Source organism: Bufo gargarizans, chromosome 6 (genome assembly GCF_014858855.1).
Source record: "Bufo gargarizans isolate SCDJY-AF-19 chromosome 6, ASM1485885v1, whole genome shotgun sequence".
Lineage (NCBI taxonomy): Eukaryota > Metazoa > Chordata > Amphibia > Anura > Bufonidae > Bufo > Bufo gargarizans.
The window spans coordinates 115100392-115122894 of record NC_058085.1 but is presented as its reverse complement, the minus strand read 5'-3'; the positions used below and the strand labels follow the sequence as shown (position 1 = coordinate 115122894).

The 22503-nt window shown below is 46.3% G+C and overlaps 1 protein-coding gene across 3 annotated transcripts in view; it reads left to right on the top strand.

The window, feature by feature from the left end:
- Positions 1-22503, top strand: part of SNX11 (sorting nexin 11) — a 77762-nt gene that overhangs the window by 7684 nt on the left and 47575 nt on the right. For 2 of the 3 annotated variants that reach the window (XM_044300198.1, XM_044300199.1), the window contains exon 3: positions 3233-3319. The exons of the other annotated variant lie outside the window; for it this stretch is intronic. In XM_044300198.1, the coding sequence (XP_044156133.1) occupies positions 3233-3319 (87 nt within the window). The remainder of the gene's footprint in view (positions 1-3232; positions 3320-22503) is intronic. 3 annotated transcript variants of the gene reach the window in all.

Genomic DNA, 22503 nt, shown 5'->3' with positions numbered 1-22503 from the left:
TCTTGGTAGTAATAATCTATGTGCCTCATATGTCCTAAGTGATGTAGCACTGTTAGAGTCACTTATAGAGAAGGATTTGGGTGTCCTTGTGGATGGTAGATTAAATTACAGCACACAATGTCAATCAGCTGCTTCTAAAGCCACCAGGATATTGTCATGCATTAAACGAGGCATGGACTCGCGGGGCAGGGATGTAATATTACCACTTTACAAAGCCTTTGTGAGGCATTACCTGCAATATGCAGTTCTGGGCACCAGTACATAGAAAGGATGCACTGCATGCGGGAAAATGTACAGAGGCGAGTCACTAAACTTATATGGGGCATGGAGGGTCTTAGCTATGAAGAAAGATTAAAAGAATTGAATTTATTTAGTCTTGAGAAGGGACGTTTAAGGGGAGACATGATTAACCTATACAAATATATAAATGGGCCATATACCATATTTTTCGCCCTATAAGACGCACCGGCCCATAAGACGCACCTAGGTTTTTGGGGAGGAAAATAAGAAAAAAAAATTTTTTTAACCAAAAGGTGTGCTGTGTGTTTGGTGGGTTTGGAACTAATGGTGGTCTGTGGATGGCACTATTACTGGGGATCTGTGGATGACTGACACTGTTATTGGGGGGATCTGTGGATGACTGACACTGTTATTGGGGGGATCTGTGGATGACGGACACTGTTATGGGGGATCTGTGGATGACGGACACTGTTATAGGGGGGATCTGTGGATGACGGACACTGTTATAGGGGGGATCTGTGGATGACGGACACTGTTATAGGGGGGATCTGTGGATGACGGACACTGTTATAGGGGGGATCTGTGGATGACGGACACTGTTATGGGGGGATCTGTGGATGACGGACACTGTTATGGGGGGATCTGTGGATGACTGACACTGTTATGGGGGGGATCTGTGGCTTGCACTGTTACGGGGGGGGGGGGATCTGTGGCTGACACTGTTACAGGGGGGATCTGTGGATGGCACTGTTATGGGCTGGGGGGGATCTGTGGGTGGCACTGTTATATATGTGCCATCCACAGACCCCCCAGCCCATAACAGTGCCATGCACTGACCCCCCCAGCCCATAACCGTGCCATTCACAGATCCCCCCCCCCCCCGTAACAGTGCCATCCACAGATCGCAATCCGAACCCCCCCCGCCCGCCGCCGCCATACAAATATAAGATGTCATATTGAATTAATAGTTATTAAACATGAACCCCCAACCCCTATTACTACCTTACATCCTAATCGCTTCTGTAAAATTCAGGCAGGCAGGCCGGACGGCCGGCGCGTCTCACTGACGTCACTTGCCTGCGCCGCCTACTTCATTCATAAAGTAGGCGGCGCAGGGTGACACGAGTTACGCTGCCGCCCGCCCGGCCTGCCTGAATTCTACAGCAGCGATTAGGATGTAAGGTAGTAATAGCAGTTGGGGGGCATGTTTGATAACTATTACTTGAATATGAGATCTTATATTAGTATACCGGAGCGGCGGGGCGGTGCTATACTACACTGACTGCACCGCCCCGCCGCTATTGCCGGCCCCCAGCTCCTCCTCCCAGTCCCTCCCCGAGTCCCCGCTCTGCTCATACATCGCAGCTTGCGATGTAAAACTGGCAGCATTCGCCCCATAAGACGCAGGGGCATTTCTCCCCCATTTTGGGGGAAGAAAAAGTGCGTCTTATGGGGCGAAAAATACGGTAAACAATACAGTGAAAAGCTGTTCCATGTAAAATGCGCACAAAAGACAAGGGGGCACTGCCTCCGACTAGAGAGGAAAAAGTTCAGTCTCCGGGAACGTCAAAGCTTCTTTACTGTAAGAATTGTGAATCTGTGGAATAGACTTCCTCAGGACGTGGTCACAGCAGGAACAGTGGACAGTTTCAAAAAGGGTTTAGACAAATTCTTAAAAGTAAAAAACATTAATGCTTATGAAAACGTGTAGAAATCTGAATCTCAATTCCTTTTGGGATTCGCATCCCCACCTATCCCTTGGTTGAAATTGATGGACGTATGTATTTTTTCAACTGTATTTACTATGTAATTATATTGCTTAAAATGTTGAAAAGTGTGTTTCATCTTTAACTTTATGCTTTTTGGAGATCATTTCATCTTTCACTTAAATCTTCACAGTAAGGGCTCATGCACACGACTGTATGTATTTTGCGGTCCTCAAAACACAGATCCGCCCAAAAATTCGGATGACGTCCGTGTGCATTCCGTATTTTGCGGAACGGAACAGCTGGCCCCTAATAGAACATTACTATCCTATAATAGGACATGTTCTATTTTTTTACTCATCACACAGGACTAAAAAGTAGTTAACGTGTCACTTGTCGGAGAGCTACAGACCCTTTAGTCAGCTAAGGGTAGGCCATCAGTATCATATTTTGGGAAAGCCCCTCTGAAAAAGAAAACATGAACTCATGTATATAATATATGCAGTGAAGTTTATCCGCAGCTAAAAAAAATAGCTTCAGAATTTGCATGTAAAATCTGTTACTCCATAGTTCAGTTGGCCTGTAAGTATCTCAGAGCTTGATATCTCTTAATACTTCACCTTTGGTCCCCTAAGTTTATTTCACGTTATACAAGCATGTTCCCTGGGCACTCCTTCCCTCATCTTTATTTTATACTTCCTGCTATTTGCAGTGAGCTATTTACAGAGAAGGAAAAGTAAACAGAGCCCTCACTGTACAGGAATAGCTGTGCCACTAGACCAAGGAGTCATGTGGTGACATCACTGAGAAAAAAGGTCCTGGCAGGGCTCTATGTAGATATTTACCATTACTATGTCCATACAAGTTCACAGATGAGAATTCAGACACAGAATAGTCTCTAAAAACATTATACTTTTAATACACTGCCTGCACCTATATAATCCATATTAATACGATAGCAGCCATAGAGCAAAACTTCCCACATAATGCATGAAACTGCAGGTCTGGATCTAGTAGAAAGGGTTGCAGAACTTCTTTGGTGGCTGATGACTGACCATGTTCAGAGTTTGGGAAATCCTGAGTGTTTGGATCCCTAGAAGTGCTGGATGTCACCCCTTACATGGTCCGATGTGGCATGGTCACCTCAGAAGACTGCCATCCACGTGTGGCTTACTGTACACTGCTGTATTAGGAGTCTGGTGTACTTTGTAAAGGTCTTCATAATGGCACATTGATATTTGTATGTTATTCTGTAATGCTCATTTACCCGTTTATTTGTGGTCCAGGAGTTTATCACTATTCGTGTACAGGACCCCAGACTGCAGAACGAGGGATCATGGACCTCTTATGTGGATTATAAAATATTCCTTCATGTAAGTCCTTTTTTATGTTGGAGTGGAGATTGACAAGACGGAGGGCTATATGCAGAACCAGCTTTACTGAATAAAATTTCTGTCCTCTTGGTGGCCATGTTGGTGGTCACACAGCTTTCTTAGAAATAACCGATAAATATAATTTTTAATACACTGACAGAAGAGGTGAAGTCACAGTCTTTAAAGAGGACCTTTCACTAGTTTAAAAACTAAAAACTAACTATATCAGTGGGCAGAGCACTAGTATGTCTGGGCGCCGCTCCGTTCGCCTGGTATAGGCTCCGGTGTCTGTAGCTCCCTCTGTTGTACTGGGCAGAGTTTTTGTATTAGGGTTGTCCCTTGCTGCAGCGCTGGCCAATCGCAGCGCACAGCTCATAGCCTGGGACCTTCTCTTTACATGTGAGAAGGTACTGGGAGATCAGGTCACAGATGTATGGAGGGCACCTGTTGTGGACGGCCTTTTATGTCATAGTTAGTGTTTTATACTGGATTCTTTGGGCAATGAGGGTCCAGTGAAGGGATTGACAGAGAGAAGACACAGAGTTGTAACTCGGGGGTTGGATTAGTCCGGCAGCCAAGTTAAGGATAGATTGGAGGGGTCTAAGGGTTCTAGATGGGAAGCCACAGAGGATGTTACAGTAGTCTAGTTGAGAGATGTGTAGGACCCAGGTATTAAAGTGGTCCAAAAAACATGGTGGCCGGGCCTGGAGGGTAGTAGATGACTGTAGGTCGGAGGAATAGTAGACGCAGACCGAGTGTACTACAAATGAATGGAGGGTAGAAGTGGAGTTGGACTAAAAGAGCAGATGTCAGAAAGGAGAAGTCCACCTCCTCCACCATGTTATCTGCAGGGACGTGCAGCAGGGGAGATAGTGTCAGAGGTTGTCAGCCATGTTTCTGTTATACCCAGGAAAGACATTTTTTATGAGAGATGAAAAGGTCATGAATGTAGGATAGTTTATTGCAGACAGAGTGATTATTATATAGTGCTCCTACAAGAGGGACAGGGGAAACAGGGGCCAGGGAAATAGTTAGAGGAAGATATGATAGTGGGTATTTGCTTAGGGCCAGGATTTGGAGACATATATCCAGCAATAAGGAGAAGCAGAGAAAGTATTAGTAGGTGGGAGTAAGGGCTGTATTACACTGGCAGATGCGGCTGACAATCGCCTGCTCGTCAGTGAAGGAGACCGCTGCTATTACATGTAGCAAACTCCTCTACAGTATTGAGAGGAGCAATCACTAATGCCATAGCTCATTAAATTTTATTTTTTTGTCATCATATGATCAAGTTCCAGTGCCTAAACGTCTGGTCATTTTCTTCTATAGATTAAGCTGCAAAAATTGGCACTGGAACTTGATCATATGATGGCAAAAAATTAAAATTTAATAAGCAATAAGAAAAACTGTGTGCTGCAATCTTTCTATTATTGGAGTGCGACTGAACAAGTCCTTGCAGGCACCAGTGAACCAAAACGGAGTGCGGTACTCCAAAACTCAACACTAATGCCATAGCTCATCCCCATGCAAAATCACTATTTGCCGGCAGAAGAAAGTGATTGGATGGCATGACCTGCCACAGGTAAATAATGATTTTTGTGACTGCATAAAAGATTTGATTGCCAGATGATTGTTCAGGTACTGACGAGCAGGCGATTGCCAGGAAGGAACGCTTTCTTCCCGATAATAGTCTGCTCAGTTGTGCAATGTAAAGGTGCCTTTAAGAGTTCAATCAGATGTGAACGAGAGGGGAGGGAGCTATATCTACCATAATTGGGGAATAATCAAAAGAAAGCCATAAACAGGCTGAAATAGTAATTGTATACAAGTAGGTTATAAACCTAGCAGGAAAATAGAAATGCTGAATACAGACGTACCAGGGTTATTCAGAGGAGGGTATATGGAGTCTACATAGTTATACCTGGGGAAAGCTGGGTGGAGCAGTAATGCTGAATGCAGACATACCAGGGTTATTCAAAGGAGGATATATGGAGTCTACATACCCTGAACAAAAATATAAACGCAACACTTTTGGTTTTGCTCCCATTTTGCATGAGCTAAACTCAAAGATCTGAAACATTTTCTACATACACAAAAGACCCATTACTCTCAAATATTGTTCACAAATCTGTCAGTATCTGGTGTGGCCACCATTTGCCTCACGCAGTGCCACACATCTCCGTCGCATAGAATTGATCAGTTTGTTGATTGTGCCCTGTGGAATGTTGGTCCACTCCTCTTCAATAGCTGTGCGAAGTTGCAGAATATCGTCAGGAACTGGAACACGCTGACGTTTACGCCGATCCAGAGCATCCCAACATGTTCAATGGGTGACATGTCCGGTGAGTATGCTGGCCATGCAAGAACTGGAATGTTTTCAGCTTCCAGGAATTCTGTACAGATCCTTGCAATATGGGGCCGTGCATTATCATGCTGCAACATGAGGTGATGGCCGTGGATGAATGGCACAACAATGGGCATGAGGATCTCGTCACGGTATCTCTGTGCATTCAAAATGCCATCAATAAAATGCACCTCTGTTCATTGTGCATAACATACTCCTGCCCTTACCATAACCCCACCGCCACCATGGGCCACTCGATCCACAACGTTGACGTCACCAAACCGATCACCCACACGACGCCACACATGCTGTCTGCCATCTGCCCTGAACAGTGAAAACCGGGACTCATCTGTGAACATAACGCCTCTCCTACGTGCCAGATGCCATTGATTGTAAGCATTTGCCCACTCAAGTCTGTTACGACGACGAACTGCAGTCAGGTCTAGACCAGATGAGGACGACGAGCATGCAGATGAGCTTCCCTGTGACGGTTTCTGACAGTTTGTGCAGAAATTCTTTGGTTATGCAAACCGATTGTTGCTGCAACTGTCAGGGTGGCTGGTCTCAGACGATCATGGAGGTGAACATGCTGGCTGTGGAGGTCCTGGACTACGGTTGGATGTACTGCCAAATTCACTGAAACGCCTTTGGAGACTGCTTATGGTTGAGAAATGAACATTCATTGCATGGGCATTAGCTCTGGTAGACATTCCTGCAGTCAGCATGCCAATTGCACACTTCCTCAAACGTTGCGACATCTGTGGCATTGTGCTGTGTGATCAAACTGCACATTTCAGAGTGGTCTTTTATTGTGGGCAGTCTAAGGCACACCTGTGCAATATTCATGCTGTCTAATCAGCACTGTGATATGCCACACCTGTGAGGTGGGATGGATTATCTCCGCAAAGGAGAAGTGCTCACTAACACAGATTTAGACAGATTTGTGAGCAATATTGGAGAGTAATGGGTCTTTTGTGTATGTAGAAAATGTTTCAGATCTTCCAGTTCAGCTCATGCAAAATGGGAGCAAAACCGAAAGTGTTGCGTGTATATTTTTGTTTAGTGTAGTTATACCTGGGTGGAGCAGTAATGCTGAATGCAGACATACCAGGGTTACCCAGCTGAGGATATATGGAGTCTAAATAGTTAGTTATTCACTTCATTGGATCTGAGCTACAGTACCACACACAGCCCACAGACAGAGGTGCCGCTATTTTTTAAAGAAAGCATCTGTGTTTTCAAATCCTGGACAACCCAGTTAAAGGGCATCTGTCGGCGGGCTGAGCCCTCTCAAACCAGGCATAATGCCTGCTAGGTCTGGCCTAACTACAGTAATTAAAACCATCCCTTTCTTCCCATATTTTGTTAAAGTAAAAAATATATTTGTATCATGTTAGCCAATAAATAGAAGATACAAAAAAATATTGAGATTCCTCAGTCTTTGATTCCTTTTAATGCTCTCTAAATGCTGTTAAGAACAGCTCAGGCAAGATGGCCACCCCCATAATCATGTTCAGGAAATAGAATAAATAAAAACATCTACAATCAGAAAATTGTAAAAAAGGATATGTGTTACTATCTGGTTTCAACTGGCAGAAAAAATTTTTGGTGACACATTTCCTTTAAGAAATGTGCCCCTCAGACCTCTTGGGTTCATTGCATTAATGGACTGGATATCTGTAGAAAACTTTTGCGCTCATGATCATTATTGATAATTGCTACAACTGTTTACTCCTTTAGTCAGTGATCTGCTTAACATCACTTGTCTCATCTACCTCACTATTCCTATGTACTTTGGTGTATAAATATGTAAATCTTCAGATACTGTCTTAAAAAATGCCTGAGGAAGAGGCCCAAATAGCCTTGAGAGCTTGCAATTTTGGCATCATCTTTTCGGTGGCCATTAAAAAGTATCAACCACGAGGAATCAGATTTTTATTTATTTTTAATCTTTCCCCCCCCCACTGCGTTAAAGTATTTAGAAGAATTCAGTGTCAAACAATATGCAAATTAGGACTTAAGTCAAGACTGTACCTAGCACCTCCTCTCTGCCTCAGAAGACACTCCTCTTGATTGAGAGGGCTATGCATTTGACTTGTCTCCTCGCCTGTCTCTGGAATCCTGCACTGACGTGGTTTACTTTATCTACAGTGCATGCGCAGTAGTCTACTTTGCAGTGGGTCCAGACAATGAACTGAACAGCGCGCAGGTGTGGGATTACAGGACCAGGTGGGATAAATCAGATGCCTGTCCCTGTCAAATAGGAAGGGGTGTGTCTTTACTGAGGAGCTAAGGTGCACCAAGTGGCTAGGGCCTGCCTGCAGTGCATGTGACCTTAATTTGCATATTCTTTAAAACACTGATTTCAGCTAAATGCTGCAATGCATCGCAGTAAGACAGGAATGGTTTTAATCAGCTTGATCAGCCCTACCAGGCATTATAGCTGGTATGATAGGGTGGATCCTGCTGGCAGATGCCCTTTTAGGCTACTTTCACACTTGCGTTCAGAGCAGATCCGTCTGAGACTGATCCGCTCATATAATGCAGACGGTGGCTCCGTTCAGAACGGATCCGTCTGCACTATATTGTTAAAAAATTTCTAAGTGTGAAAGTAGCCTGAACGGATCCGTCCAGACTTTACATTGAAAGTCAATGGGGGACGGATCCGTTTGAAGATTGAGCCATAGTGTGTCATCTTCAAACGGATCCGTCCCCATTGACTTACATTGTAAGTCTGGACGGATCCGATTGCCTCCGCACGGCCAGGCGGACACCCGAACGCTGCAAGCAGCGTTCAGGTGTCCGCCTGCTGAGCGGAGACTGAACGCTGCCAGACTGATGCATTCTGAGTGGATCCGCATCCACTCAGAATGCATTAGGAGCTCACAAGCGGACACACCAACGCTAGTGTGAAAGTAGCCTAAAGGGGTTCTCTGGGCTTTTAATATTGATGACCTATCCTCAGGATAGGCCACCGATCAACTGTATGAAGGGATGGCGTGTGCATGCCGTCTCCCTTCTATATTCCTGCTCGCCAAGAACCCCTTTAAGGGAAAAAAATGTTTTGCTTCAGGGGAAAAAGCCCTCATACAAGATGATTTTTTTTTTTTACCTATTCAGTCTCTAATAGGGATGAGCGAACTCGAACTGTATAGTTCGGGTTCGTACCGAATTTTGGGGTGTCCGTGACACGGACCCGAACCCGGACATTTTCGTAAAAGTCCGGGTTCGGGTTCGGTGTTCGTCGCTTTCTTGGCGCTTTTGTGACGCTTTCTTGGCGCTTTTTGAAAGGCTGCAAAGCAGCCAATCAACAAGCGTCATACTACTTGCCCCAAGAGGCCATCACAGCCATGCCTACTATTGGCATGGCTGTGATTGGCCAGAGCACCATGTGACCCAGCCTCTATTTAAGCTGGAGTCACATAGCGCCGCCCGTCACTCTGCTCTGATTAGCGTAGGGAGAGGTTGCGGCTGCGACAGTAGGGCGAGATTAGGCAGATTAACTCCTCCAAAGGACTTGATTAACTGATCGATCTGCAGCTGTGGATCATTGAGCTGCTGATCCTCAATTGCTCACTGTTTTTAGGCTGCCCAGACCGTTTGTCAGTCACATTTTTCTGGGGTGATCGGCGGCCATTTTGTGTCTTGTGGTGCGCCAGCACAAGCTGCGACCAAGTGCATTTAACCCTCAATGGTGTGGTTGTTTTTTGGCTAAAGCCTACATCAGGGTGAAGCTGTCACACCAAGTGCATTTAACCAGCAATAGTCTGTTCATTTTTTGGCCATATACAAAATCAGGGGCAAGCTGCGCCTGTCACCAAGTGCATTTAACCCTCAATGGTGTGGTTGTTTTTTGGCTAAAGCCTACATCAGGGTGAAGCTGTCACACCAAGTGCATTTAACCAGCAATAGTCTGTTCATTTTTTGGCCATATACAAAATCAGGGGCAAGCTGCGCCTGTCACCAAGTGCATTTAACCCTCAATGGTGTGGTTGTTTTTTGGCTAAAGCCTACATCAGGGTGAAGCTGTCACACCAAGTGCATTTAACCAGCAATAGTCTGTTCATTTTTTGGCCATATACAATATCAGGGGCAAGCTGCGCCTGTCACCAAGTGCATTTAACCCTCAATGGTGTGGTTGTTTTTTGGCTAAAGCCTACATCAGGGTGAAGCTGTCACACCAAGTGCATTTAACCAGCAATAGTCTGTTCATTTTTTGGCCATATACAAAATCAGGGGCAAGCTGCGCCTGTCACCAAGTGCATTTAACCCTCAATGGTGTGGTTGTTTTCTGGCTAAAGCCTACATCAGGGTGAAGCTGTCACACCAAGTGCATTTAACCAGCAATAGTCTGTTTATTTTTTGGCCATATACTACATCAGGGGCAAGCTGCGCCCGTCACCAAGTGCATTTAACCCTCAGTAGTGTGGTTGGTCAAGCTGTGACACCAAGTGCATTTAACCAGCAATAGTCTGTTCATTTTTTGGCCATATACTACATCAGGGGCAAGCTGCGCCCGTCACCAAGTGCATTTAACCAGCAATAGTGTGGTTATTTTTTGGCCATATCCCAGTCTAATTCTGTCACTAAATCCATACCGGTCACCCAGCGCCTAAATACTAGGCCTCAAATTTATATCCCGCTAAATCTCTCGTTACCGCTGTCCTGTTGTAGCTGGGAAAGTTATTTAGTGTCCGTCAAAGCACATTTTTTGTTCTGGGTTGAAGTACAATTCCCAATTTAGCAATTTCATAATTTAGTGGTTTCTGCTATATCAGAGCTATTTGAAATCTATCCCTAAAAGGGTATATAATATTCAAGGTGCACATTGGGTCATTCAGAATAACTTCACACACACCCGCTACTGTGTATTTTCAAGTCTAATTCTGTCACTAAACCCATACCTGTCACCCAGCGCCTAAATACTAGGCCTCAAATTTATATCCTGCTAAATCTCTCGTTACCGCTGTCCTGTTGTAGCTGGGAAAGTTATTTAGTGTCCGTCAAAGCACATTTTTTGTTCTGGGTTGAAGTACAATTCCCAATTTAGCAATTTCATAATTTAGTGGTTTCTGCTATATCAGAGCTATTTGAAATCTATCCCTAAAAGGGTATATAATATTCAAGGTGCACATTGGGTCATTCAGAATAACTTCACACACACCCGCTACTGTGTATTTTCAAGTCTAATTCTGTCACTAAACCCATACCTGTCACCCAGCGCCTAAATACTAGGCCTCAAATTTATATCCTGCTAAATCTCTCGTTACCGCTGTCCTGTTGTAGCTGGGAAAGTTATTTAGTGTCCGTCAAAGCACATTTTTTGTTCTGGGTTGAAATACAATTCCCAATTTAGCAATTTCATAATTTAGTGGTTTCTGCTATATCAGAGCTATTTGAAATCTATCCCTAAAAGGGTAGATCATATTGAAGGTGCACATAGGGTCATTCAGAATAACTTCACACACACCCGCTACTGTGTATTTCCAAGTCTAATTCTGTCACTAAACCCATACCTGTCACCCAGCGCCTAAATACTAGGCCTCAAATTTATATCCCGCTAAATCTCTCGTTACCGCTGTCCTGTTGTAGCTGGGAAAGTTATTTAGTGTCCGTCAAAGCACATTTTTTGTTCTGGGTTGAAGTACAATTCCCAATTTAGCAATTTCATAATTTAGTGGTTTCTGCTATATCAGAGCTATTTGAAATCTATCCCTAAAAGGGTATATAATATTCAAGGTGCACATTGGGTCATTCAGAATAACTTCACACACACCCGCTACTGTGTATTTCCAAGTCTAATTCTGTCACTAAACCCATACCTGTCACCCAGCGCCTAAATACTAGGCCTCAAATTTATATCCTGCTAAATCTCTCGTTACCGCTGTACTGTTGTTGCTGGGCAAGATATTTAGTGTCCGTCAAAGCACATTTTTTGTTCTGGGTTGAAATACAATTCCCAATTTAGCAATTTCATAATTTAGTGGTTTCTGCTATATCAGAGCTATTTGAAATCTATCCCTAAAAGGGTATATAATATTCAAGGTGCACATTGGGTCATTCAGAATAACTTCACACACACCCGCTACTGTGTATTTCCAAGTCTAATTCTGTCACTAAACCCATACCTGTCACCCAGCGCCTAAATACTAGGCCTCAAATTTATATCCTGCTAAATCTCTCGTTACCGCTGTACTGTTGTTGCTGGGCAAGATATTTAGTGTCCGTCAAAGCACATTTTTTGTTCTGGGTTGAAATACAATTCCCAATTTAGCAATTTCATAATTTAGTGGTTCCTGCTATATCAGAGCTATTTGAAATCTATCCCAAAAAGGGTATATAATATTCAAGGTGCACATAGGGTCATTCAGAATAACTTCACACACACGCTTCTGTGCATTTCCAAGTCTAATTCTGTCACTAAATCCATACCGGTCACCCAGCGCCTAAATACTAGGCCTCAAATTTATATCCCGCTGAATTTGAATACAATACATTGGGCCAAATAATATATTTGTTGTTGTGGTGAACCATAACAATGAGAAAAACATCTAGTAAGGGACGCGGACGTGGACATGGTCGTGGTGGTGTTAGTGGACCCTCTGGTGCTGGGAGAGGACGTGGCCGTTCTGCCACATCCACACGTCCTAGTGTACCAACTACCTCAGGTCCCAGTAGCCGCCAGAATTTACAGCGATATATGGTGGGGCCCAATGCCGTTCTAAGGATGGTAAGGCCTGAGCAGGTACAGGCATTAGTCAATTGGGTGGCCGACAGTGGATCCAGCACGTTCACATTATCTCCCACCCAGTCTTCTGCAGAAAGCGCACAGATGGCGCCTGAAAACCAACCCCATCAGTCTGTCACATCACCCCCATGCATACCAGGGAAACTGTCTCAGCCTCAAGTTATGCAGCAGTCTCTTATGCTGTTTGAAGACTCCGCTGGCAGGGTTTCCCAAGGGCATCCACCTAGCCCTTCCCCAGCGGTGAAAGACATAGAATGCACTGACGCACAACCACTTATGTTTCCTGATGATGAGGACATGGGAATACCACCTCAGCATGTCTCTGATGATGACGAAACACAGGTGCCAACTGCTGCGTCTTTCTGCAGTGTGCAGACTGAACAGGAGGTCAGGGATCAAGACTGGGTGGAAGACGATGCAGGGGACGATGAGGTCCTAGACCCCACATGGAATGAAGGTCGTGCCACTGACTTTCACAGTTCGGAGGAAGAGGCAGTGGTGAGACCGAGCCAACAGCGTAGCAAAAGAGGGAGCAGTGGGCAAAAGCAGAACACCCGCCGCCAAGAGACTCCGCCTGCTACTGACCGCCGCCATCTGGGACCGAGCACCCCAAAGGCAGCTTCAAGGAGTTCCCTGGCATGGCACTTCTTCAAACAATGTGCTGACGACAAGACCCGAGTGGTTTGCACGCTGTGCCATCAGAGCCTGAAGCGAGGCATTAACGTTCTGAACCTGAGCACAACCTGCATGACCAGGCACCTGCATGCAAAGCATGAACTGCAGTGGAGTAAACACCTTAAAACCAAGGAAGTCACTCAGGCTCCCCCTGCTACCTCTTCTGCTGCTGCCGCCTCGGCCTATTCTGCTGCTGCCGCCTCGGCCTCTTCCTCCGCCTCTGGAGGAACGTTGGCACCTGCCGCCCAGCAAACAGGGGATGTACCACCAACACCACCACCACCACCTCCGTCACCAAGCGTCTCAACCATGTCACACGCCAGCGTTCAGCTCTCCATCTCACAAACATTTGATAGAAAGCGTAAATTCCCACCTAGCCACCCTCGATCCCTGGCCCTGAATGCCAGCATTTCTAAACTACTGGCCTATGAAATGCTGTCATTTAGGCTGGTGGACACAGACAGCTTCAAACAGCTCATGTCGCTTGCTGTCCCACAGTATGTTGTTCCCAGCCGGCACTACTTCTCCAAGAGAGCCGTGCCTTCCCTGCACAACCAAGTATCCGATAAAATCAAGTGTGCACTGCGCAACGCCATCTGTAGCAAGGTCCACCTAACCACAGATACGTGGACCAGTAAGCACGGCCAGGGACGCTATATCTCCCTAACTGCACACTGGGTAAATGTAGTGGCAGCTGGGCCCCAGGCGGAGAGCTGTTTGGCGCACGTCCTTCCGCCGCCAAGGATCGCAGGGCAACATTCTTTGCCTCCTGTTGCCACCTCCTCCTTCTCGGCTTCCTCCTCCTCTTCTTCCACCTGCTCATCCAGTCAGCCACACACCTTCACCACCAACTTCAGCACAGCCCGGGGTAAACGTCAGCAGGCCATTCTGAAACTCATATGTTTGGGGGACAGGCCCCACACCGCACAGGAGTTGTGGCGGGGTATTGAACAACAGACCGACGAGTGGTTGCTGCCGGTGAGCCTCAAGCCCGGCCTGGTGGTGTGTGATAATGGGCGAAATCTCGTTGCAGCTCTGGGACTAGCCAATTTGACGCACATCCCTTGCTTGGCGCATGTGCTGAATTTGGTGGTGCAGAAGTTCATTCACAACTACCCCGACATGTCAGAGCTGCTGCATAAAGTGCGGGCCGTCTGTTCGCGCTTCCGGCGTTCACATCCTGCCGCTGCTCGCCTGTCTGCGCTACAGCGTAACTTCGGCCTTCCCGCTCACCGCCTCATATGCGACGTGCCCACCAGGTGGAACTCCACCTTGCACATGCTGGACAGACTGTGCGAGCAGCAGCAGGCCATAGTGGAGTTTCAGCTGCAGCACGCACGGGTCAGTCGCACTACAGAACAGCACCACTTCACCACCAATGACTGGGCCTCCATGCGAGACCTGTGTGCCCTGTTGCGCTGTTTCGAGTACTCCACCAACATGGCCAGTGGCGATGACACCGTTATCAGCGTTACAATACCACTTCTATGTCTCCTTGAGAAAACACTTAGGGCGATGATGGAAGAGGAGGTGGCCCAGGAGGAGGAGGAGGAGGAGGAGGAAGAGGGGTCATTTTTAGCACTTTCAGGCCAGTCTCTTCGAAGTGACTCAGAGGGAGGTTTTTGGCAACAGCAGAGGCCAGGTACAAATGTGGCCAGCCAGGGCCCACTACTGGAGGACGAGGAGGACGAGGATGAGGAGGAGGTGGAGGAGGATGAGGATGAAGCATGGTCACAGCGGGGTGGCACCCAACGCAGCTCGGGTCCATCACTGGTGCGTGGCTGGGGGGAAAGGCAGGACGATGACGATACGCCTCCCACAGAGGACAGCTTGTCCTTACCCCTGGGCAGCCTGGCACACATGAGCGACTACATGCTGCAGTGCCTGCGCAACGACAGCAGAGTTGCCCACATTTTAACCTGTGCGGACTACTGGGTTGCCACCCTGCTGGATCCACGCTACAAAGACAATGTGCCCACCTTACTTCCTGCACTGGAGCGTGATAGGAAGATGCGCGAGTACAAGCGCACGTTGGTAGACGCGCTACTGAGAGCATTCCCAAATGTCACAGGGGAACAAGTGGAAGCCCAAGGCCAAGGCAGAGGAGGAGCAAGAGGTCGCCAAGGCAGCTGTGTCACGGCCAGCTCCTCTGAGGGCAGGGTTAGCATGGCAGAGATGTGGAAAACTTTTGTCAACACGCCACAGCTAACTGCACCACCACCTGATACGCAACGTGTTAGCAGGAGGCAACATTTCACTAACATGGTGGAACAGTACGTGTGCACACCCCTCCACGTACTGACTGATGGTTCGGCCCCATTCAACTTCTGGGTCTCTAAATTGTCCACGTGGCCAGAGCTAGCCTTTTATGCCTTGGAGGTGCTGGCCTGCCCGGCAGCCAGCGTTTTGTCTGAACGTGTATTCAGCACGGCAGGGGGCGTCATTACAGACAAACGCAGCCGCCTGTCTACAGCCAATGTGGACAAGCTGACGTTCATAAAAATGAACCAGGCATGGATCCCACAGGACCTGTCCGTCCCTTGTCCAGATTAGACATTAACTACCTCCCCATAACCATATATTATTGGACTCCAGGGCACTTCCTCATTCAATCCTATTTTTATTTTCATTTTACCATTATATTGCAAGGCTACCCAAAGTTGAATGAACCTCTCCTCTGCCTGTGTGCTAGGCCTAAATATATGCCAATGGATTGTTGCAGTGGTGGCTGACGTGAAGCCTCATTCTCTGCTATGACATGCAGACTGATTCTCTGGTGACATGAAGCCAGATTGTCTGTTACGGGACCTCTCTCCTCTGCCTGGGTGCTGGGCCTGAATTTATGACAATGGACTGTTGCAGTGGTGGCTGACGTGAAGCCTGATTCTCTGCTATGACATGCAGACTGATTCTCTGCTGACATGAAGCCAGATCCTCTGTTGCGGGACCTCTCTCCTCTGCCTGGGTGCTGGGCCTAAATTTATGAAAATGGACTGTTGCAGTGGTGGGTGACGTGAAGCCTCATTCTCTGCTATGACATGCAGACTGATTCTCTGCTGACATGAAGCCAGATTGTCTGTTACGGGACCTCTCTCCTCTGCCTGGGTGCTGGGCCTAAATATCTGACAATGGACTGTTGCATTGGTGGCTGACGTGAAGCCTGATTCTCTGCTATGATATGAAGACTGATTCTCTGCTGACATGAAGCCAGATTGTCTGTTACGGGACCTCTCTCCTCTGCCTGTGTGCTAGGCCTAAATATATGCCAATGGATTGTTGCAGTGGTGGCTGACGTGAAGCCTGATTCTCTGCTATGACATGCAGACTAATTCTCTGCTGACATGAAGCCAGATTGTCTGTTACGGGACCTCTCTCCTCTGCCTGGGTGCTGGGCCTAAATTTATGACAATGGACTGTTGCAGTGGTGGCTGACGTGAAGCCTGATTCTCTGCTATGACATGCAGACTGATTCTCTGCTGACATGAAGCCAGATCCTCTGTTACGGGACCTCTCTCCTCTGCCTGGGTGCTGGGCCTAAATTTATGAAAATGGACTGTTGCAGTGGTGGGTGACGTGAAGCCTCATTCTCTGCTATGACATGCAGACTGATTCTCTGCTGACATGAAGCCAGATTGTCTGTTACGGGACCTCTCTCCTCTGCCTGGGTGCTGGGCCTGAATTTATGACAATGGACTGTTGCAGTGGTGGCTGACGTGAAGCCTGATTCTCTGCTATGACATGCAGACTAATTCTCTGCTGACATGAAGCCAGATTGTCTGTTACGGGACCTCTCTCCTCTGCCTGGGTGCTGGGCCTAAATTTATGAAAATGGACTCTTACAGTGGTGGGTGACGTGAAGCCTGATTCTCTGCTATGACATGAAGACTGATTCTCTGCTGACATGAAGCCAGATCCTCTGTTACGGGACCTCTCTCCTCTGCCTGGGTGCTGGGCCTAAATATCTGACAATGGACTGTTGCATTGGTGGCTGACGTGAAGCCTGATTCTCTGCTATGATATGAAGACTGATTCTCTGCTGACATGAAGCCAGATTGTCTGTTACGGGACCTCTCTCCTCTGCCTGTGTGCTAGGCCTAAATATATGCCAATGGATTGTTGCAGTGGTGGCTGACGTGAAGCCTGATTCTCTGCTATGACATGCAGACTGATTCTCTGGTGACATGAAGCCAGATCCTCTGTTACGGGACCTCTCTCCTCTGCCTGGGTGCTGGGCCTAAATTTATGAAAATGGACTGTTGCAGTGGTGGGTGACGTGAAGCCTGATTCTCTGCTATGACATGCAGACTGATTCTCTGGTGACATGAAGCCAGATCCTCTGTTACGGGACCTCTCTCCTCTGCCTGGGTGCTGGGCCTAAATTTATGAAAATGGACTGTTGCAGTGGTGGGTGACGTGAAGCCTCATTCTCTGCTATGACATGCAGACTGATTCTCTGCTGACATGAAGCCAGATCGTCTGTTACGGGACCTCTCTCCTCTGCCTGGGTGCTGGGCCTAAATTTATGAAAATGGACTCTTACAGTGGTGGGTGACGTGAAGCCTGATTCTCTGCTATGACATGAAGACTGATTCTCTGCTGACATGAAGCCAGATCCTCTGTTACGGGACCTCTCTCCTCTGCCTGGGTGCTGGGCCTAAATATCTGACAATGGACTGTTGCATTGGTGGCTGACGTGAAGCCTGATTCTCTGCTATGATATGAAGACTGATTCTCTGCTGACATGAAGCCAGATTGTCTGTTACGGGACCTCTCTCCTCTGCCTGTGTGCTAGGCCTAAATATATGCCAATGGATTGTTGCAGTGGTGGCTGACGTGAAGCCTGATTCTCTGCTATGACATGCAGACTGATTCTCTGGTGACATGAAGCCAGATCCTCTGTTACGGGACCTCTCTCCTCTGCCTGGGTGCTGGGCCTAAATTTATGAAAATGGACTGTTGCAGTGGTGGGTGACGTGAAGCCTGATTCTCTGCTATGACATGCAGACTGATTCTCTGGTGACATGAAGCCAGATCCTCTGTTACGGGACCTCTCTCCTCTGCCTGGGTGCTGGGCCTAAATATCTGACAATGGACTGTTGCATTGGTGGCTGACGTGAAGCCTGATTCTCTGCTATGACATGCAGACTAATTCTCTGCTGACATGAAGCCAGATTGTCTGTTACGGGACCTCTCTCCTCTGCCTGGGTGCTGGGCCTAAATTTATGAAAATGGACTGTTGCAGTGGTGGGTGACGTGAAGCCTGATTCTCTGCTATGACATGAAGACTGATTCTCTCCTGACATGAAGCCAGATTGTCTGTTACGGGACCTCTCTCCTCTGCCTGGGTGCTGGGCCTAAATTTATGAAAATGGACTGTTACAGTGGTGGGTGACGTGAAGCCTGATTCTCTGCTATGATATGAAGACTGATTCTCTGCTGACATGAAGCCAGATTGTCTGTTACGGGACCTCTCTCCTCTGCCTGGGTGCTGGGCCTAAATTTATGAAAATGGACTCTTACAGTGGTGGGTGACGTGAAGCCTGATTCTCTGCTATGACATGAAGACTGATTCTCTGCTGACATGAAGCCAGATTGTCTGTTACGGGACCTCTCTCCTCTGCCTGGGTGCCGGGGCCTAAATATCTGAGAATGGACTGTTCCAGTGGTGGGTGACGGGAAGCCAGATTCTCTGCTATGGAACCTCTCTCCAATTGATTTTGGTTAATTTTTATTTATTTAATTTTTATTTTAATTAATTTCCCTATCCACATTTGTTTGCAGGGGATTTACCTACATGTTGCTGCCTTTTGCAGCCCTCTAGCCCTTTCCTGGGCTGTTTTACAGCCGTTTTAGTGCCGAAAAGTTCGGGTCCCCATTGACTTCAATGGGGTTCGGGTTCGGGACGAAGTTCGGATCGGGTTCGGATCCCGAACCCGAACATTTCCGGGATGTTCGGCCGAACTTCTCGAACCCGAACATCCAGGTGTTCGCTCAACTCTAGTCTCTAAATAACATTTTCCACTCCTGTAGGATAGCTACACTAGAGTAAACATTACTAACATCCTGCAGAGGACCCCCTCCCTATAAAGGAAATAATAGGCATTCAGATAATGAGGCCCAAATGTAGATAACAGCAATAATCTCTCCCTGCTTCACATTTTACAGTCACCTCTATGGATTGTATTGTTTATCACAAATCTCCCTGCACTAGTCTCACAAACGGGACCATACAAATGCTGTGATCCAGAAACACAATCACAGGGTTTTCTATAGGCTTCAGTGCCTTGCTGGTATTGTGTGTACTTAGTACTCCCCACCGGAGGCCTTGGAGCTGCATACTTCTCGAGGGGCCTCTATTATTCCCAGCTGACTGACCATTATGGCTTTGTATTCTCTTAGCATGCAAACACATTGAGCTTCAGGCAAGAACACTAGTGCAGACAAAAAGTGGAGTAGTTGCTTATAGCTACCAATCATATCGCAGCATCCAACACTTATTTTCTGAGGCAGTTTCACGAATGAAAGCAATGATCTGATTGATTCTTATGGAGAATTACTCCACTAGATTTATACTTTAGGCCACATATTTTGTGTGATAGCACTGTATATCTTTGTGTAAAAGCTGGTCGGCATCCATTATGGCCACAATTACAGCCTCTTTAGGAGTTGCCATCCAGTTTTCCATGAACCCTGAATGGTACAGTGCCTTCAAATAGTGTTCATGCCCCTTGAACTTTTCCTCATTTTTTTCACGTTGCACCCACAAAATTAACTATTTTATTGGTATTTTATGTCATAGACCAGGGATGGTTAACCTGCGGCTCTCCAGCTGTTGTAAAACTACAATTCCCCCCATGCACTGCTGTAGGCTGATAGATGTAGGCAATCTTTGCATGCTGGGAGTTGTAGCTGGAGATCCGCAGGTTGGCCATCCCTGTCATAGACCGACACAAAGTATGTGTGAAGTGAAAAGAAAATGATACATGGCTTTCAAAGTTTTTAATAAATTAAAAATCTGAAAAGTGTGGTGTACATTTGTATTCAACCCTCTGTACTCTCATACCCCTAAATAAAATCCAGTGTGACCAATTGCCTTTAGAAGTCACCTAATTAGTAAACAGAGTTTACCTGTGTGTAATTTATTCTCAGGTCTACAACTGTTCTATGAAGGCCTCAGAAGTTCGGTAGTAAATATTAGTGATCAAACAGCATCATGAAATCCAAGGAACACACAAGACAGGTCAGGGATAAAGTTGGGGAGAAGTGTAAAGCAGGGTTAGGTTATAAAAAAAAAAAAAAGTATCCCACGCTCTGAACATCTTGTGGAGCACTGTTCAATCCGTCTTCCAAAAATGGAAGTAGTGTGGCACAACTGCAAACCTACCAAGACATGTACGTCCACACCGCTAATCTGGCCTTTATGGAAGAGTGGCAAATACAGCCATTTTTGGAAAGCAAGCCATATGAAGTCCCGTTTGCAGTTTGCCACAAGCCATATAGGGGACACAACAGGAAAGAGGTGCTCTGGTTAGATGAGACTAAAGTTGAACTTTTTGGCCTAAATTTAAATTGCTATGTGTGGTGGAAAACTAAGACCACACACACCTACGCCACCCTGAAACATGGTGGTGACGGCAGCATCATGCTGTGGGGATGCTATTCTTCATCAGGGACAGGGAAGCTGGCCAGAGTTGATGGGAAGATGGATGGAGCTAAATACAGGGCAACCCTGGAGGAAAAACTGGTAGAGGCTGTAAAAGATTTGAGACTGGGGTGGAGTTTCACCTTCCAGCAATTACCCTAAACATACAGTGGTATTTCCATTGAAACTCTGGAATGGCTCAAAGTCTAAATCCAATTAATAATTTGCAGCAAGACTTGAAAATTGCTGTTCACAGACGCTCTCATCAAATCTGACTGATCTTGAGCTATTTTGCAAAGAATGGGCAACAATTTAAGCCTCTAGATGTGCAAAGCTGGTAGAGACATAACCCAAAAGACTTGCAGGCTGTAATTGCAGAGAGGGGTATTATTCAGTATTGACTTGGGGGATGAATACTAATGCTCGCTTTACTTTTCAGAATTTTATTTATTAAACATTTTGAAAACCATGTATCATAATTTTTTTCACTTTGCACATACTTGCTACTTTGTTTTGGTCTATCACATAAAATCCCTAAAAAATACAATTAAGTTTGTGGGTGAAACAGAAAAAATGTGGAAAAGTTCAAGGGGTATGAATACTTTTTAGAAGCACTGTATGTAGTGATACATTCCTAGTCAGTTTTTCTCTCAGGATGGAAAGTAGAATTACATTTAGAAGATAGGGGATTTACTACATAAACTGTCACCCTTACCTTTTAAAAACATGTTAGCACCACCTGCTGTTTCTTTAGAACAGCCATTCTTTGTCAAGGTGGACACACAAGCTCAGTCTTGCTTCAGATATGCAAAGGGATCCTGGTGTGGTGAGCCAACTGCTTCTGAAGCTCTAACGTCTTCTCTGCTTCTCAGTGGAATTACTGAGCAAGTGCAATTACAGTAACGCAGTCTCGCTCTCCTATCACTTGAATGGCAGCAGAGTACCAGCTCTGGCCAGTACTCGGTGGATGTACAGTGCTGCCCATATTTATTCATACCCCTGGCAAATTTTTACTTAAAGGGACACTGACAGGGCCAATAAGCATATTGAGGTATATATATGGCAGTACAGGTCTTATAATGGGTATTACAATCATCTAAGTATCCCCCCTGTCCACATTATATATACAGTAAACTTAAGTTTTATAACCTGCTCCAACAGTCTTCAATCTGCCCAAGGGGCGGCGTTTCACCTCTCTTGCGCCCAGCCAGCCTCCCCCAACTGCCGCTTTGAAGCGCCGCCCAGCTCATGAATATTCAGTTTGCTGGGCGGCTTCTGCGGTCCCCGCTCTGAAGCGCTGCGCTGAACAGTGCCCTGCGCATGCGCCGGATCTTGTGAAGTCGGGGACAGTAAGCGCCGCCCAGCGAAGTGAATATTGATGAGCTGGGCGGCGCTTCAAAGCAGCAGTTGGGGGAGGCTGGCTGGGTGTAAGAGAGGTGAAACGCCGCCCCTTGGGCAGATTGAAGACAGTTGGAGCAGGTTATAAAACTTAAGTTTACTGTATGTATAATGTGGACAGGGGGGATACTTAGATGATTGTAATACCCATTATAAGACCTGTACTGCCATATATATACCTCAATATGTTTATTGGCCCTGTCAGTGTCCCTTTAAAGTTACTTTTATTCAACCAGCAAGTAATTTTTTGACAGGAAATGACATAGGTGTCTCCCAAAAGATAATAAGATGATGTACAAGAGGCATTATTGTGGGAAAAAAAAACAAACATTTCTCAGCTTTTATTTACATTTGAGCAACAAATATTTGGTCAGAAG